This window comes from Eriocheir sinensis, chromosome 66, assembly GCF_024679095.1.
Source record: "Eriocheir sinensis breed Jianghai 21 chromosome 66, ASM2467909v1, whole genome shotgun sequence".
NCBI lineage: Eukaryota > Metazoa > Arthropoda > Malacostraca > Decapoda > Varunidae > Eriocheir > Eriocheir sinensis.
The window spans coordinates 2,263,935-2,281,367 of record NC_066574.1 but is presented as its reverse complement, the minus strand read 5'-3'; the positions used below and the strand labels follow the sequence as shown (position 1 = coordinate 2,281,367).

The 17,433-nt window shown below is 44.6% G+C and overlaps 1 protein-coding gene across 4 annotated transcripts; it reads left to right on the top strand.

The window, feature by feature from the left end:
• The first annotated feature begins 21 nt into the window (after positions 1 to 21).
• LOC126987711 (uncharacterized) lies at positions 22 to 6,039 on the top strand. 4 transcript variants are annotated; one of them, XM_050844909.1, is made up of 8 exons: positions 22 to 126; positions 996 to 1,122; positions 1,530 to 1,635; positions 2,151 to 2,260; positions 3,041 to 4,005; positions 4,366 to 4,576; positions 5,254 to 5,377; positions 5,733 to 6,039. In XM_050844909.1, the coding sequence occupies exons 2-8, from the start codon at positions 1,026 to 1,028 to the stop codon at positions 5,869 to 5,871; spliced, it is 1,752 nt and encodes a 583-aa protein (XP_050700866.1). In that variant the 5' UTR covers positions 22 to 126; positions 996 to 1,025; the 3' UTR covers positions 5,872 to 6,039. The 4 variants fall into 4 exon arrangements, with proteins under 4 accessions (XP_050700866.1, XP_050700865.1, XP_050700862.1 ...); XM_050844908.1 differs by having other exon boundaries at positions 703 to 1,122; XM_050844906.1 differs by having other exon boundaries at positions 64 to 126; positions 593 to 1,122.
• The last annotated feature ends 11,394 nt before the right edge of the window (positions 6,040 to 17,433 follow it).

The window sequence follows — 17,433 nt, the reverse complement described above, 5'->3', positions numbered from 1 at the left end:
ACACGAATGCTGCAACGTATCTACACAAATGACCGGCAGCGGCAGCCAGCCAGCCAGGCCCAGTGGATGTGCCGGCGCTGAACGGGACGCGACGCTTCAAACTCGCGCTCCACGGCCCATACCTGAGTGAGGGCTGAGGGCAGTGACTTTAAGCAGGAAAAAGAAACATAAAAACGCTCCTTTGTTCTGCTGCTATTGAGTGCCTGTGGCGTGAGCTTGGACAATACTTTAAACTTTGATATTATGTGATGCGAGGTCTCCCAGATGCAGTGAAAAAAGTTAAGTTTACGAATGAAGAACTACCGTGGCAGTTGTTTTTCTGGGCCTTCCAAGAACCAATCCTCATGCTGCTGCAACCAAGTGACTCACGACAGTAACTTGAACGATATTGTCAACTTTAATATTATGTGACGCGAGTTCTCCAAGATGCAGTGAGGGAGGTTAAGTTTATGAGATATGAACTACCTAGACAGTGCTATTTTTCTCGTCCTTCCAAAAACCTATCCTCGTGCTGCTTATACCACGTGACTCTGAGGATACCAACACTGAATCAATAACTTCAGCTTCTTCCAATTGCAATGAGGATGATTAGGATTACCAGATAAGAACTACGCAGACAGGAGTGGAAAACTGTTACCGGCCATCAAAAACCTAACCTCATGCTACTGGTATCAAATGACAACCTATAGCCATTCCCTCCAGGTTCAGTATCAGTATGTGACGTGAATCATTGGACATACAGCGAGAAGGGATGCTTTCAAGACTTAGATAACACGTGTCCAATATATACAGAGGTCGTCAGTGCATACACCAGCATTCCAAATCAGGCGAAAACAGTTAGATTACCTTCGTGGTGGAGTTACTAAGCGGCTGGAATAGTGTGGGACGTGAAACTACTATCCCTTCAGCTTCAGTGTTATGTGACGTGGGTTCTTGAAAATGCAGTGAGTGGATATATAAGTTTAAGGGATATTAATAACTCATATTCTAAGCAGAGGTGACCAGGACGTGTGTGTCAGGTCACCATGTACTACCTTGAGTTAGCGTTGGTTGCCGTGGGAGTCGCTCTGTGCCCCTGCTCGTCACTTGCGTCACCTTCACTGCAGGAACTATTCAGATTGGGTAAGGCTAATCATGTGTGTGTGTGTGTGTGTGTGTGTGTGTGTGTGTGTGTGTGTGTGTGTGTGTGTGTGTGTGTGTTATAGGGAGAGAGAAAGGCTGATTGAGGTTCGGTTTCCCATGACCAACAGAAATAATAGGATAGTTACCCCGCCTAATGCCGAGTCATACTTTCCTTACCCAACCCCCTTACTGACACACACACACACACACACACACACACACACACACACACACACATCTATTTTAATTTTAATGTGTGTGTGTGTGTGTGTGTGTGTGTGTGTGTGTGTGTGTGTGTGTGTGTATTCATGGCACGCGGTGTTTGTTTACTGATATTAGTGTGATATGTCAAGATGTCATACGCGTCCCTGTCGGTCAAGGAATGCATGTTTTTTTTTCTTCCTCAGAGCGCGAGGAGGCAGCCAACCGGTGGGCGCCGCTGGTGTGGCTCCACCCCGCCGAGGACTTCTTCCCCAGCTCCGTGCCACACTTCCTGAAGCACATCACTGTTAGGTAAACACGTGATGTCACAGCAAGTGTATCTATCGCCTATCACGCCAGGTGCATCCGTCACTACCCGTGGATGTGTGCTCCTGTTCAATGATCACGAAGTCACGGAGTCTTTTTGAGTGAATAAGTTTCCTATGGATGAATGAAATGAAAAACGGAGCCTTGTTTTTATCTTCCGGTTGCCCAAGCGGCCCTCGTAGCGCCACCAGCTTCGAGAGTAGTAAAGTTTTAACAAACAATTAGTCACCATTCTCTGCCTTTTGTTGATCAGAATTAGAATTTAAACGAAGGTTCGTAAGTTTAATAATATCTGGCAAAGTTTACATTCACTTTATCGTGTTGGAGAGCTGATAATTTTGCCATCTTTGTTTATAAGCGTTTGGTTATTATCCAGTTTTCACAAGCAATTGGTCACCATACTCTGTCTTTGGTTGATTAGTATTGAAATTTAAATGTAGATTCATAAGTTTAATAATATCTTATTGAGTATATATTTCACTGTATATTTATCTCCCCAGCACGGCGGCGGACAGGGCCGCGGCGCAGCGAGGGTTAGGGGCGCCGGACCTGACCCTGCCCGGCGGACGACCCAGCAGGGACTTTTTCCTCACAGCACAGCACGACTTTGGTAAAACGATATATGTATTATGTTGCTCAATATAATCATCTTTATCAATTACCTCGAGTACGTTTTCTCTCAGCAAATATTAGCGTTTGTTGAACTAAGCCTCTGAGAACCGTATCTGAGTCATGGCTTGATGACTGATTGATTGATGGTTTATTGTTGCAAAAGTACACAACAAAGAAGAAGGGAGGAGCATGCCATCTCAACCCCCAGGCAGTACATAATAGGATTTGTGTTTTAGTATAACGCAAAGGCAAAGGGCATCGTTCTATATTCTTGACCTTTCACTGGTTGTGTTGATTGGAAGGAGGAGGAGAGGGAAGGGAGGGCGGAAGCTGTCACCCTTCCTGTCAACACTCGATAAGAACGCACTGGTGAAGGTCAGCGTGCCCTCAGACCCTCGGCGTGATGATCGATGTCCCTCACCCTCACTGTCTGAATCTTGCCGCCAAAATAATCTCACGACAGTCATCACCACTATCCACCATAAAACTACCCCGGGAAATGCCCGTCACAACTCCTACGAAAGCCTTGTGTGTGCTGGGGCGCCGAAATGTTTAATTAAGAATGACCCTTTTAGTCTCACCAAACTCAAATCTTTAGTTATTTTTTTATATAACTTACTTTTGTCTTTCCTTGCGACACTGGGAACAAAAACTAATGCTCATAATTACGCAACATGTTTTTGTCATGGCTGTATGCTATAATACGTTCCCTTCAAACATTCATATTTTTTGTACATTCGCCGAAATGGACTGTAGTAACGAAGCCATTCACTTTCAGATTGCCAGGACTGCACGTTGCCTGGGTTTCTTCGAGGGGAGAAGCCAAGGAAGAAGTACTCACCCCCAGTCTACGTCACTGTCCACACGTGTTCCCCGGAGCCACAAGGACGGGCCGCGAGGAGCACCAAGAATCCTCTGCTCGGGGACGGGGGCGGGCTGACCAGCGATCGCGTGGCTGCAGAGGGAGTCATTAGGGAATCTTCGCTCACAAGCTTTCCCTTTACTGGATCAACATCGGCGTCTCCCTTCACCAGCCCTTCTAGTCTCCCGCCAACACTGTCCTCTTTCACTGCAACTCAAGATCACGCACTGCCGAGTACTTTCAGTTTATTCGCTTACTCTCAGACCAGACCAACTCGTCCCCTCTTTCCCTCAACCTCGGAACCGACAGATCATTCTAGTTTTTCAGAGGACGGAAATGTCACTTCAACCTCTCCTCCGATCGGTTATAGTGAGGACATGGCACCAATCAACAATGTGAATAGCAAAACGGATGAATATGAGGGAATTTTTCAAGCGGATGGCCTGGGAATGACAGCGACGGACGAAGGCAAAAGCACACCAAGGAAAACTACGGTAACTCCTGGTGCTACAGATGAATCTCAGGCCACGGGCAACACTACCACTGGTTTTCTGAGGTCGCCGGAGACAACCATGCACCCAAACACTGCTGAGGTGAATGGTGAAGACGATCCAACCAATACGACCACGCGAGGACAGCGCCATAGCAGCACAAGGCGACACGTGAGGCTGGGAGACCAAATCAGTAGTTATAAACAAGTCTTCACGCTGACCTACTGGATGTTCTACCCCTACAATAGAGGGAAGGACGTGTGCACCGTGAACCTCGGCCTCTTTCTGGGACGATTCTTCAAGCCGAGAGTGCAAGGCCAGTGTCACGGTGAAGATCTGACGATGGGGAATCATGTTGGGGACTGGGAGCACGTATCCATCAATTTTAAGGTCAGTAAGTTTGGGGTTACATTATATAATGGCTGCACGAGACTCTCTACTCCAGCTCATCCCTCTACTGTCCAAGTCCCTTATGCAAAAGTTAACCAGCATCTTTAGTCTTTCATCCCTTGCACTGGTAAACTCTGGAACAGTCTCCCTTCGTCTGTATTTCCTCCTGCCTACGACTTGAACTCTTTCGAGAGGAGAGTATCGATACACCTCTCCTCCCGAAACTGACCTCTCTTTTGGCCACTCTTCTGAACTCTTTTTTTATAGGGGGAGTGTTTAGCGGGCTTTTTTTTCTCAATATTTTTCTTTTCCCTTGAGCTGCTTCCATTACTGTAAAAAAATGTACATTCACCACTACAGGGAAGCCGGCCGCGTCGAATGTACGTGTCAAGCCACACCTTCGGCGCCTTCTACACCTACGAGCCCCAGAGCCACACGTTCGTCTACGAGAGTCAGGACACGCGGGAAGGCCTTGCCATGTCGCCCGTGTATCCGCGGACCATCCAGCTCACGGGTTCTCATCCTGTCCTGTACTCGGCGAGGGGATCTCATGGCCTGTGGGGATCTGAAGGTATGTCAATGGATAGGCCTTCAGTTTTTGTTTTATTATTTTTGCGTCCAATTGGTATAGAAAAATCACGAAAAACAGGAAACAAGTGAAATGTAATTGAACATAGGCAGTATATTTTCATCTAATGTAGGATTGTGAAGAGCCAGGCGTTCTTTCTTTCCTCTACTTTCTCCTCCCTCATTACCTGTATTCTCGATGCCTTCAGCACTCACATCAACTATTTCCAAAGGCCGAAAATGAGGTTAATCGGGCTCTGATGACTGTTTCTTCACGTTCATGGTATACATACACAAGAAGGGTCAAACTACTAATAAAACTACCCTTGTAAATACTCCCAACCACAGCCCCTACGGAAGTCTTATCAATGTGAGTGTGTTACCCCCGAAATGTTTGAGAATACGGCGCCTACCATATTCTTAAACATTTCGGCGCTCAAGCACACATATTTGACAAGGCTTTCCTAGGGTTGTGGGGGGCATTTCCAGGGTTAGTTTAATGACCCTGGTGGTGGTAGTTTGACCCTCCTTCTGTACCGTGAACCTAAAAAAACACTCATGAGGACCCGACTGATCTCCCTTTTGGCCTTTGATAATAGTTGATGTGAGAGGATAAAGCGTCTGACATTACCAACCTAAGTATCTATCATAAGACGTGACAAGGGTTCCTCTGCTCCCCAGGCGTCCACGAGTACAACTCACTCCCCGAACTTGTCGACGAGACGGGCAGCGGCACACCCTGGAACACATGGACCAACCTGGAGCTCGTCGATGAGAAAGACTCCGCGTCCCTGGAGCCTCACAGGTGAATCACTGATGTTTCTTGCTCAGATATATGGAATCGTATGTGTCAAAGGCTAATACAGAAAGATGGCATTATTATCAGCTCTTTCCAATACGATACAATGAATACAAACTTTACCAGATATTATTAAACTTAAGAACCTGCAGTGAAATTATATTTATAATCCACAAGAGATAAATGATGGTGAACAATTCCTTGTGAAGACTCTTATCATTATTAGCTTTCCAAACGACCTAATGAATACAAACTTTAGCAGATATACTGAAGTTATTAACCTATACATTTAAATTACGATTCTGATCAACACAAGACAGTGGATGGTGACTAATCCCTTGTGAAAACTTTAATACCCTAGGAACTGGTGGCGTTACGAGGGCCGCTGGGGCAACCCGAGCTCCAGCTGTCACCTGTTGCTTGGAGGCTTCTGCGAGAACGTCAAGGGGCCGACGGGCATACCAAGGAAGCGAATCAACTTCCCCTGCCAAAGACTGTGATCCTAAGAGTCCCAAATAGTCATGTCTCTCTCTCTCTGTCTGTCTGTTTGGATATATACAGGAAACATGCAATGAGGTGCCATAATCCAGGAAACAAGAAGAATATTGTTGTATTTACAGGAAAAAAAAATATATACATGCATTATCCACTATAAAATGCCATATAATGCTGATTGGATATGTGACCTTTCCCTGCCAACGGAAATACAGCTTTTGCCTCTCTTTTGGTCACTCCTCTAAACTCTTTTTATAGGGACAGTGATTAGCGGGCTTTTTTTTTATTTCATTATTATTATTATTATTATTATTATCATTATTATTATTACTATTATTATTGTTATTTTTCCTTTACTGCATGCAATCATGTGATCACAAATATATATTTTTCCTCGTGTCGGAGCTGCTTATCAATTATCCAACTCTAGATATTTCATTTCGATTTATAGTTCTTTTTTTTTTTTACGTTTTGGCCTATGGCGCTGGTAGGATTTTTTGGTGAGGCCTGGTGGTCGGTCCCAGACAAGTGTGGCACAGTCGAGTGTTTATGAAGTGCCGCCATCTGTGTTTCAATTTTCTTCCCTCCTGAAGACAGAAAAATAGGAATGGGTCGCAGCCTCGTGACTTATAAATTTCCCTCAATCCCTAACATGAAGATTAACAAGAGGAACAGACAACGTGAAAAATCATACCTCGCAGGAACAAAAAAAAAAACAGGGAAACACGTGTGCTTCTCAATAAAAAAAAAAAAATCCTACAGCAGAAAACCTCCCAAAGAGCATCTACCAAACACCAAACACGCACTCACACACAACTACATATTCACACCACCACCAGAGACTGTGATTGTCCCTTTATTAATGACCCACCCACCTCGCCGCCCACCAACACAGCTGCATCCTCGGGGACATTATAATCTGTGCCTCTGACGCCGACGGAAACAACAGCTGCCTTCAATGATGTCCCCAAATGTTCCTTACTTGAGTGTTCCTCTTGTGCAATCATTAGCTTTACGACACATGACTTTGCACTTCCTTCTTTTGTGTATTCGCAACGCAAGGAGACAGACCAAAGCTACGGAACACACCTTTTGTAGTAAGTTGATGTTGCCCTTACTAAATAAACAGATGCCAGTAAGAGAATGATATGACGACGGTAAAGTTTTTTTTCTCTCTCTCTCTCTCTCTTTGTTTTTGAGGATATTACTGTAGATAGACAGATAAATAGTAATACACACACAAAACACACAAACACACACACACGCGTGACCTGACCTCACCGTCATCTGAACAGACCGAACCTTCCCCCCTTCTCGGCACCACCGCACTGCACTGCACTGCACTGCACTGCAATGGGGAAACACATCTCAGGGGGTACGTCATTAGTCTAGAAAAAGTAAGAAAGAGCAAAAGATAGCAAAAGAACTATGAGATCAAAGATCAAAAAAAGTAATCCAAAGTAATCCTAAGGAGATGATGTAGAACAAAAAAACACGGGACAAAATTGACCGCTGAAAAACCAAAGGGAAGCATAGTAGAAAATTACGAAAATACGAAATGATTTGAACGACTACTTCTCTTCTTTTATTCGATCCGGAGGAGTGACCGGAATACCGGAAAGAGTTCGAGGGTAGGTGGCAGGGATAAGGTGAGGATATAATCATTACCATATAATCATTTCAGGATGAGATAGATAAGCTTAAGAAACAAAAGAATAGGTCATTGGATATTGACGGAAGGAAATTAAGACAGGTGGAGATAATATATATGATCGGTGACACTTTCAAATAGTCAGTAAATATTTATGTATCGCATTCAGGAGATTTGCCTTTTCATAAATATTGAAGTCGCTACGAGCTTCCAGGAAAAAGAGAGGTAGGTCATGCATCACCAAACTCTTGTCTTAATACACATCGGTTAAGGAGAGATGAAGAACATTGATGAACATTATCTTGATTTTAGTAAACATAGCACATAGAGGTCTCACCATGGGTTCACAAAAAAATTACTCTCTTCTCCTTTCACTTATTTGAGAAGGTTTTGAAAGGTATTGAGGCGGTTGACAGAGATGAAAATTAAGGTTGTAATCTATGGCCAAAAGATCTGACTGACAACGACTGTTATTTAAATTAATACAAGGCTTTAAGAGGTCCACTTTTGTTTATTATTTATAAGGACTGGCTTAGGGACAGTGGGAGGCAATGAATGCAAAAGAGTTTGCTCAATGATGCAGTCGGGGGGGGGACCCACAAGGTCAGGACGCAAATATATTATTTATAGCAATGATTATTATGTATATGGGCGATTAAGACCACAGTGATGATTATTAGATGACAGTATTGATAATAGTATATCGAACGACCCAGGAGGCTAGGATCAGGAAGGACGACTCAACAGATTATATGGGTGAGAGGAGATAAATGGCAGATGGGTGAGCTCTGAGAGTGCAGTATTCTGAATGTGGTAGGAACAACCCCTCTATGAGTGAGATTTACCTCACACTTTCATAAAGTAGGTCTCAGAATGAGAAGTCTTAGTCAAAGTATATTTAGCATTAGTGTCCAAAGTCATTTCACTATGAAATCGAGCTAATAGGGTAATACTTTAATGGGGGAGCGTAAGCAATGCATCGTAAGCAAAGTCTCATGAGCTCTAGCATCAAACTGGCCTCAATTAGTTACTATATGGTTTTACTATGCCTACCCAGTTAATGGATATCAAACAGGGGTGGTGATGAGTGGAATAAACAGCAGTCATGTGGGTGAGTGCCATACATACAATTGTCAAAAAAATAATAGATAGAAATTCATGGACAGCGATAATAGGTAGGGTTAGTACACGGAGCTTAGGGTCAAAGGGCTGCCTCGTACAGGCCACCCTCCTCTTTTACCGAACTCTGCGTTCTATGTATGTCTGTTCCCCCCACCGCTCCACAGATTCGTAGTCAGGGACGCTAACCCCTGCACCGCGGAGGGTTACCATTAAATTAACTTATATTTTTGGTAAAAAACTATGAAGGTATAATATACCTCAACGTATAGCAGGCCTAGCTACGAAATCGCGCAGTCCGCCCAACCGATCATCCTCCCTCTCGAGGATCGGTGAATGGGTAGTGTGGACACCTGGGGAAGGTTAACTGAGATGAACGTCGACGCAACGCGCAGCTTTACCGTATGCTTCGTCTCTACTTTTATTATACGTACATACATTAGTTATACATTAGGCCAGGTTGGGTATATTAAAGTTGGTCCGGTTCATTTTTACCAGACTATAATAGTGTGTCCCTCAACTCAATTTTCTTTTATTCTTTAGTCTTTCTAGTTTCATGGCTGACTACTTAATTTTACTGGTAGGAATATATCGTATTGTATATTGTATAACAGTTTGATTTCGTGGGCAAGCGCTTCATTTTTAGACACAGAATATTATTTTTTTTCGGTAGTATCTGAAGCACCAAAACATTGCGCTACAAACACAAGCATTCCACTCCAGTCCCGTCCTGTCAGTCCCGTCACTCTACCTTTCAGCTCCTCCAAAAGAAATAATCTTCGAAGACTCAGAGACAACAACAACCCCAGTCAGTCTATCGGCAACCCCTTCATGGGCCCGTCAAGGAGGGACAAAATCTTTAAACAATTACAGACCACAAATAAAAAAAATAAAAAAATCTCTCATCTCGTGAAATGACAAAAGTTATGTGTCTAACAACCTAATGATAATATTACTTGAGCTTCATTTAGTTTGATGTCTAATTAGTTCAGGTGTTTCCCCGTACTTAAATATCTAAGGTATTTCCCGTTCCTGCAGTTCCATGTCTAATTAGCTGAGATGTTGCCAGCAGCTACCTTAATTTCGATGTCTAGCTAGCTGAGGTGTTCCCGGTACCTTGATTTCGATATCTAAATAGTTGAGGAGCTCCACGTACCTTTATTTCGATATCCATTTCGTTCAAGGGTTCCCCGGCACCTAAATTTTGAAATCTTAGTTGGTGAAGTGTTCCCGGCACGTAATGCGCATCATGAAGGTCGTTCAGTGGTTTTCTCTTCTCGGGACTGCGTTGTCATTATGAAGTTATCCAAACAAAGCGTTGGGAAAATAATACAAAGTGAAGATGTTTCGCCACGAATTTCCCTGGGCCTGACAGAGCCGCCCGCTGCCCTGCATAGGCTATCTTGCCTGCTTATATTATAGGAAGCTCCTCTCATTGTCTCAACCTGGGGAGGAGAATGCCAAGTTGGGGGAGTTTTTATACATAGGAGTTGCCTGTGTGGTCTTCAAGTGACAAGCGACTGTGGAGTGTTAGCCAGGGAGAGGAAGGCGGGCCACGCATGCATGTTCGCCTTGTATTAGCATGGCAAGGGTAAAGTGACACCTACGTCTGCCCGCCTGGAGTCAATAACACACACACACACACACACACACACACACACACACACACACACACACACACACACACACACACACACACACACACACACACACACACACACACCTATATAAATGTGATAAGTGACAAGCAGTGACTAATAGACTAATTGTTAATATAATGAGACAGTAGTGAGTGAGCGACCTCCTTGCCTTGCTGGTCACCTTACCGCCACCACCTCCTTATCCAGAACACAACTCCGCTGTCTCCCCACTAATAAAACAGTCCCGCAGAACCCTTTTCCAGCGATTGCCAGGATAAGTATGCAAGTGACAGAGACATTAGTGACGAAAGGATAACTAAAGGTACTTAAGGAAAAAAAAAACTGTAGCGGAAACTTTTATATTTTTTCCTTTTATGGGTAAGCCGAACACACTATCGGGACCTCTGTTCGCCCGTTTGAAAAGCCTCTCGTGGCGTAGAAGTTCCTGGGATTTTCGTGGACTGTTTCGTGACCTCGGCGATAGATTAACACGGCTTATGCGTGCATCATTAACGGGAAAATCACCCTCCAAGGAAACCCGGATAATTAATCTTCACTGTGGCTTGGGAAATAGTCGTAAAGGGAGCCCGATACGTTTAATAATATGATTGTAAAATTATGTCCAGTAAGTATATATTATAAAAGGTCCTAATTATTGTTCTACATCCTCCTCCTCCTCCTTCTTCTTCTTCTCTTCCTCCTCCTCACTGACACGCCCTCCGCTGGCCTTGTCTTCCGCCGCGACATTTCAGCTCAACACACACACACACACACACACACACACACACACACACTCGCCAACTCTCTCTCTCTCTCTCTCTCTCTCTCTCTCTCTCTCTCTCTCTCTCTCTCCAGTCACCACGTTTTCCTCTGTGGACGGCAAAACCAGCTGAGTTTCACCTCCCGTCCTTCTGCGCCCCCCAAGAGGTTCACCATGACCGAACAGCAAAAGGTCTCCCCGGTGACCGACCCTCCCAGACCAAACAGAACTGGTCCAGAACTAACAACGTCCCCGTCCCCTGCCTCCGCCTCTTACCCCTCGTCCCTGTTCACACCCTGCTCCTCCTCTGCCGCTGTCTTTGTCACTTCTTCTCTGCTCTTGTGGTCGTGTTTACAGGGCAGACACGGAGGTGCGCAAGACACACAGCGAGGTAGAAAAGAGGCGACTGGTGTGTTCCTGGGCTAAGGGTCCTATTCTTAAACTTCTCGGCGCCCAAGCACACGTAATTGACAAGGGTTACGAAGGAGTGTTGGGTATTTCCAGGGGTAGCTTTAAGACCCTTCTGGAAGTTTGACCCTTCTTCTGTACCGTGAACCTAAAGAAACACTCATTATAACCCGACTGATCTCCTTTTCGGCCTTTGGGAATAACTGATGTGAGGGGTGGAAGCGTCTGACATTACCGACATTACCCGAGCAAGACAACCAGAGCATCGTCATGAGAGCACCACTAACACACAGGGCGGGGAGCGAGGGGGAAAGGGAACGCCAATAAGGGCTAGTTCTTACGTGCATCATCAGTAGCTTCAGCCTTTATGAGTCAACGGTTCGGAGATAAGCACCGGAGCCACGCGCAGCCATGGCGTGTGCACTCACCTTTACCTTACCAAGTACAAGAGCTTGGAGTTCCTTTCATCGGCCTCATCCATAATAGTCTCCATCCCATTAACATGTCAACGCAAGATAGCAATCACGTGCTGTTACAATGCCGGGGTCAGGCAAGCAGCGAAGATGAGAGGCAGTGCACGCTCGTCTCTCTCTTTAAAACAATGACCATCAGTGAACGCGTCTAAAATATTGCAGGGAAAGTAGTAACTGTTCCTCTGACGCAACACACGAGCCTGCTACATATTACAGTAACAGGCGACAGCAACGTAAGAGTGAATATACATAAAGCCAAGGACGATGATTTTAAACGAGAATGATATAATAATTTACAGTGATGTAGCTATACAGGTTTCTCTCTCTCTTCTGTATTTGTTTATCTATATCCATTTATTCGTCTATTTTTTTCTTCTTTTAAACTCGTATATTTATCTAAGCAAGAAGGAAAAACTACTGGATCCCCTAATCTTTGGCTGTCAAGGGGATCCGTTACCATGTCGTTGACCCTCCGACCTCTTGTCTCATTAGCTGACCTGCTGTCGCATTAGCCAAAGTATTTCATTCGAATTATTTTTATATATAAATAGTATTGAGATAACTAACTGACTAACTGACTGACTGACTAACTAACCAACTAACTGAATAACTAACTAACTAAATAGATGAATGATGTGTGTGTGTGTGTGTGTGTGTGTGTGCGTGTGTGTGTAGTATGTGTGTGTGTCAATCATCATGGTTTCATCACGTGCTGGACTCACGATCGCCCGCACCCGGTAACCTAGTTTTAAGCTTGGAGCCACATGGTCAGCGGTCTCTGGGTACGGCCGGAACCTCACATCTCACCCACACCCACACATACACCTCTCCATCTGACCTCCAGCACCCATTCATTACTGGGGGCCTTGACGGGGGACACGGATGGCAGAAGACCCCGCATCCGTTCCCACTCCGTATGGGATTCGGACCCGAGATATCTAGATTGTAAGACGAACGTTCTATCCACTGCACTAAGGAGGATGTTTTTATTTATTTTGTTGGTGTGTGTAAACAGACAAACATCTATATAACCCTCATACTCTACCGGGAATCGAACCCACAACCAGCGAGGCCACCAGTATCACAACGGGAACCACTCCGCCAAGTAGAATTTCGTTGGCATTTGCGTCAGGACAGTCACTACATACCTAACTAACGGGAAGCATACGTCTGGGGGTGCGTCGCTTCACTCACTCGCCGTTCATACTCCCGGCGGTCCCCCCCGCAAACTCCCACGCAGCTGCCCCGTCCATCCCAAGTCCCTCCCGGCAGGCTCGACTGACTTGCCCCATCCATGAGTCACGTGGGCGTCCCCTTGTCCTCCTCCACTCAGGGTTGTCTCGTACAGAAACTCTACATAGATAACTAAAATGAGGACGCTGGGTTACTGATTAGGGTGTCTTTATTGTCGATTTAGTGGCAGGTTACGATCCATAAAAATAATGAATAGTTTTGGGTACACTATTTGATCGAGGGTGGTTAGTTTGAGTGGCTGAGGAGACGTAGGAGAGGAGAAGGAGGGGAGAAGAAAAAGGAGGAGGAGGAGGAGGGAGACAAATTCATATGCGAAGATTTCCGACGGTGACATCAACGTTCAGGTTAATTGACATACGCCAATCTTATCAAAGCAAAAAGTTTCGTCTACTGGATCGAGGCAGGCGGTTGTTTTACCAAAGTCACATCCACAAGGGTCGGGACTATAGCAATCAACGTCAATTATCATCATCGGACTACGGCAGCGTCAACGAACAACTGTCTCAACCGTGTCTTTTTCAGTGGCCCACAAACAGGTTCGTAAATTCAGACTCCTTACTGTTGTGTTTTCATCGTTATAGAGTGACTTTGATCGTGTTCGTGATGGCAGCGGATGACGATACTGAACGAACAATTGTCTCAAACGTTTCTTTTTTGATGGCCCAGAGTGGGATCGTGTTCTTATCGTTATACAGTGACTGACAGCGTGCTCGTGATGGCAGTATACAGATGACGAGGGAGGTACCACGTATATTCAAGCAGATCGATATATTCAGACTCTTTACTGTTATTGTGTTTCTTTCCTGAAATAGTGACTAATATCGTATTCGCGCTGGCAGCAGATGACGACGGAGTTACCACATGCATAAACTAGACGAGCGGGAACTAATCTTTATCAAGACCCGAAATTGACCTCTCTTTTGACCACTCGTTCTTTTTTTCATTTGTCGGAGCAGCCAACGTCTAGCGGGCTTTTTCTGTTACCCTTGAGCTGCCTCCCTTACTATGAAAAAATCTATGTTAAAGCCTTTAGCGTCCTTCCTCCTCTCCATCCCCCTCCATTCACCTCTCCAGCATCCCTCCTTCCCTTCTCTCTCCTTCAGCATCCCTCCTCCTCCTCCTCCTCCTGTTCCACACGTCCGCCGGTCACCAGGTACTGCGGAGATTAGTGGGTTATAATGCGTCTGAATTGAGCTAAGGAGAGAGAGCCCGTTACTTAGGTTAGGGTACGTCCGACACCCTCATTAACTTCTCCGACCTCCATGTCATTATCCAAGTAAGTGTGGTGCTATACTAACTCCAGAATAAGCGATAAATGTTGTGAGTACCGTGTGGAAAGTTCACGACGGCAACACATACGTCTATTTACGAATATTTACGTCTGTTTACTGATAGTCTTCTACCTCTTAAGTTCCGCCGTCATATTGCCTCTCTTTCTATCTCCTATCCATATTTTCATGCTGACTGCTCTTCTGAGCTTGCTAACTGCATGCCTCACTCACTCCCGCGGCCCCGCTGCACTCGACTTTCTACTCTAGCTCATCAGTATACTGTCTAAATCCCTTCTGCAAGAATTAATTAACCAGCATCTTCATTCTTTCATCCCTTACTGGTAAGCTCCGGAACAATCCTCCTTCGCGTGTATTTTCATCTGCCTACGACTTGAACTCTTTCAAGAGAAGAGTATCGAGACATCTCTCCTCCCGAAATTGACCTCACTTTCGGCCACTCTTTTAAACTCATTTTTATAGGGGCAGTGATTAGCGTCCTTTTTTCTCATTATATTGTTTTTACCCCTGAGCTGCTCCCTTTACCGTAAAAGAAATTGAGGCGTTCAAACTAATGTTATGCGTTATCTTACCTTGATCCAACTCCCTCAGAGGCAGATTCGCAGCCCCTTTGAGTTTGGGAAGACGTCTGCCAGATCCTCCTCACGACCCTCCAGCAGCTTGTCTGTAGATGCGAAAAGGATAATATGAGCGTGAAGAACCTCTCGAGACCCTCACTTCCCTCTCTCACTCACGATTTGACATCACACGAACAGCTGTTTGGAGTTAAGAAAGACGGTCAGTGATCATGATTATAAAGTCGCTCATCTCCTCCATTACAAGTTGAAAGTATGTATAGTTATTTTCCTTCTTTTTCTGTTCCTTTATCAATTTCTCTGTTTTATATATTTATTTTTTCTCTTTTTCTCACCTCTTCTACCTCTTCTTTACTGCACCAATTTTCAGTGCTATTTATATTTTTCTCTTATATTGTATCACTAAGCTTATGTTTATGATGTACCTAAACGGCTGCTTAAAAAAAATAATAATTCAGAGAGTATGTGTGTGTACATATAGTAATAGGTTTGTTTATTTTTTAGCCTCGGAACTTTTAAACAAGGGTAGTAGCTTTGCTGTGTGTGTGTGTGTGTGTGTGTGTGTGTGTGTGTGTGTGTGTGTGTGTGTGTGTGTGTGTGTGTGTGTGTGTGTGTGTGTGTGTATGACTCAACCAGACCACCGTGAGTCAGGAGTGAGCCAGGTGGGCGGCAGCGGGCACGCCCCCCCCCCCCCCCCCCACACACACACACACCTGTTGGCCAGAGGGAAGGAGAGGGCATCAGCAGGTGAGAGGGAAAGGAAGGCCGTGGAAAGGCCATCGGGTCGCCGGGCAGGAGGAGGCCGGCAGGGTGTGGTCAGCCGCTGCCAGTGAGACCTCGACGCCACCGCCAAGCCACTGCCAGCAGCCCATTCACCGGGTAATCATGCTCACCTTCCACTATGTATGAGCTGACAACATCACACTCCAGGCTTGTTAGAGGGGACGCGCCCATGTACACATATTTGCCAAAGCTTTCGTAGGAGTTTTGGACATTTCCAGGGGTAGTTTCATGGCCCTGGTGGTAGTTTGGCCCTCCTTCTGTTCCATGAACCTAAGAAACACCTATTTGACAAGGCTTTCGTAGGATTTGGGGCTTTTTCAGGAGAGGTTTTATGGCCCTGGTGGTAGTTTGACTCTTAATCTGTACCGTGAACCTAAGAAACACATATTTGACAAGGCTTTCGTAGGAGTCTTGAGGGCATTTCCAGGGATAGTTTTATGACCCTGGTGGTAGTTTGACTCTTAATCTGTACCATGAACCTAAAAAAACACTCATGAGAACTCGACTGATCTCCTTTTTGGCCCGTGGAGAGAGTTGGTGTTGAGGATGGAAGCATCTGACAATACCGACCTTTGTCATGCCGCAAGGGAAAGAAAATATATGGGGGTGGAATTCCTGCCGTGTAATTCTTGTCCCCTTTCCCCATTTAGATTGGAGACGAGAGGAGAGAGAGACAACATCACCCTCCAAGCTTGGTAGGGAGGACGCGTTACCCATTCATAATGACGCAAGGGAAAGAAACAGATGGTGATGCCAAGTCCTGCTATGATATTGCTGTGCAGTTACCCTTCTAAAATCAGAGACGAAAAGGGCTAGAGAGGGAGAGAGAGGGGATAAATTTACTATAAGTTTAAACCACTGCGCTTCCAACATCCTCACCACCCTCGCACACTGCATCAGCGTTATTCATTAGTTTTTTTTATACACCTTTAGAAAAAAACTACATTAAGAACATATAAAGAATCGCACTAGTATAGGAGAAGCCGAAAGAGGAAAAAACTAAATCGAAAAACAATTATATAAAAAAGAGGGAAGAAATAAAGAAGAATGAGTTATACAAGAAGCAAAGAATAAGAAATGGGATAGAAAGAATCGCACAAACAGAGGAAAAAGAGAACACACTAACGTTATTCTGTACTTCATTATGACGTAGAAACCCCCCCCCCCCCACCCTCTCCCTCCCTCTAGTGTAACCTATTTACTATTAGTTAATTGTATTTTTAATTTGTATATTTTCAGCCTAACGTCTGCTATACATTAATAAACCTGTTATTATTATTATTATTATTATTATTATTATTATTATTATTATTATTATTATTATTATTATTATTATTATTATTATTATTATTATTATTATTATTATTATTATTATATACAAACATCAGCAAGTCTATAAAGAAAAACACGTATGAAAAGCCCGTGTTCCTCTGTCTGTATTTCTTCCTGCCTACGACTTCAACGTGTTCAAGAGGGAAGTAGAAGAACACCCCTCCACCCAAGTCCAACACGCACACTTGTATACAAACATCAGCATGTCCACAAAGAGAATCACGCACGAAAACCCTTCCTGTTTGTATTTACTTTTGTCTACGACTTTAAACGCTTTCAAGAG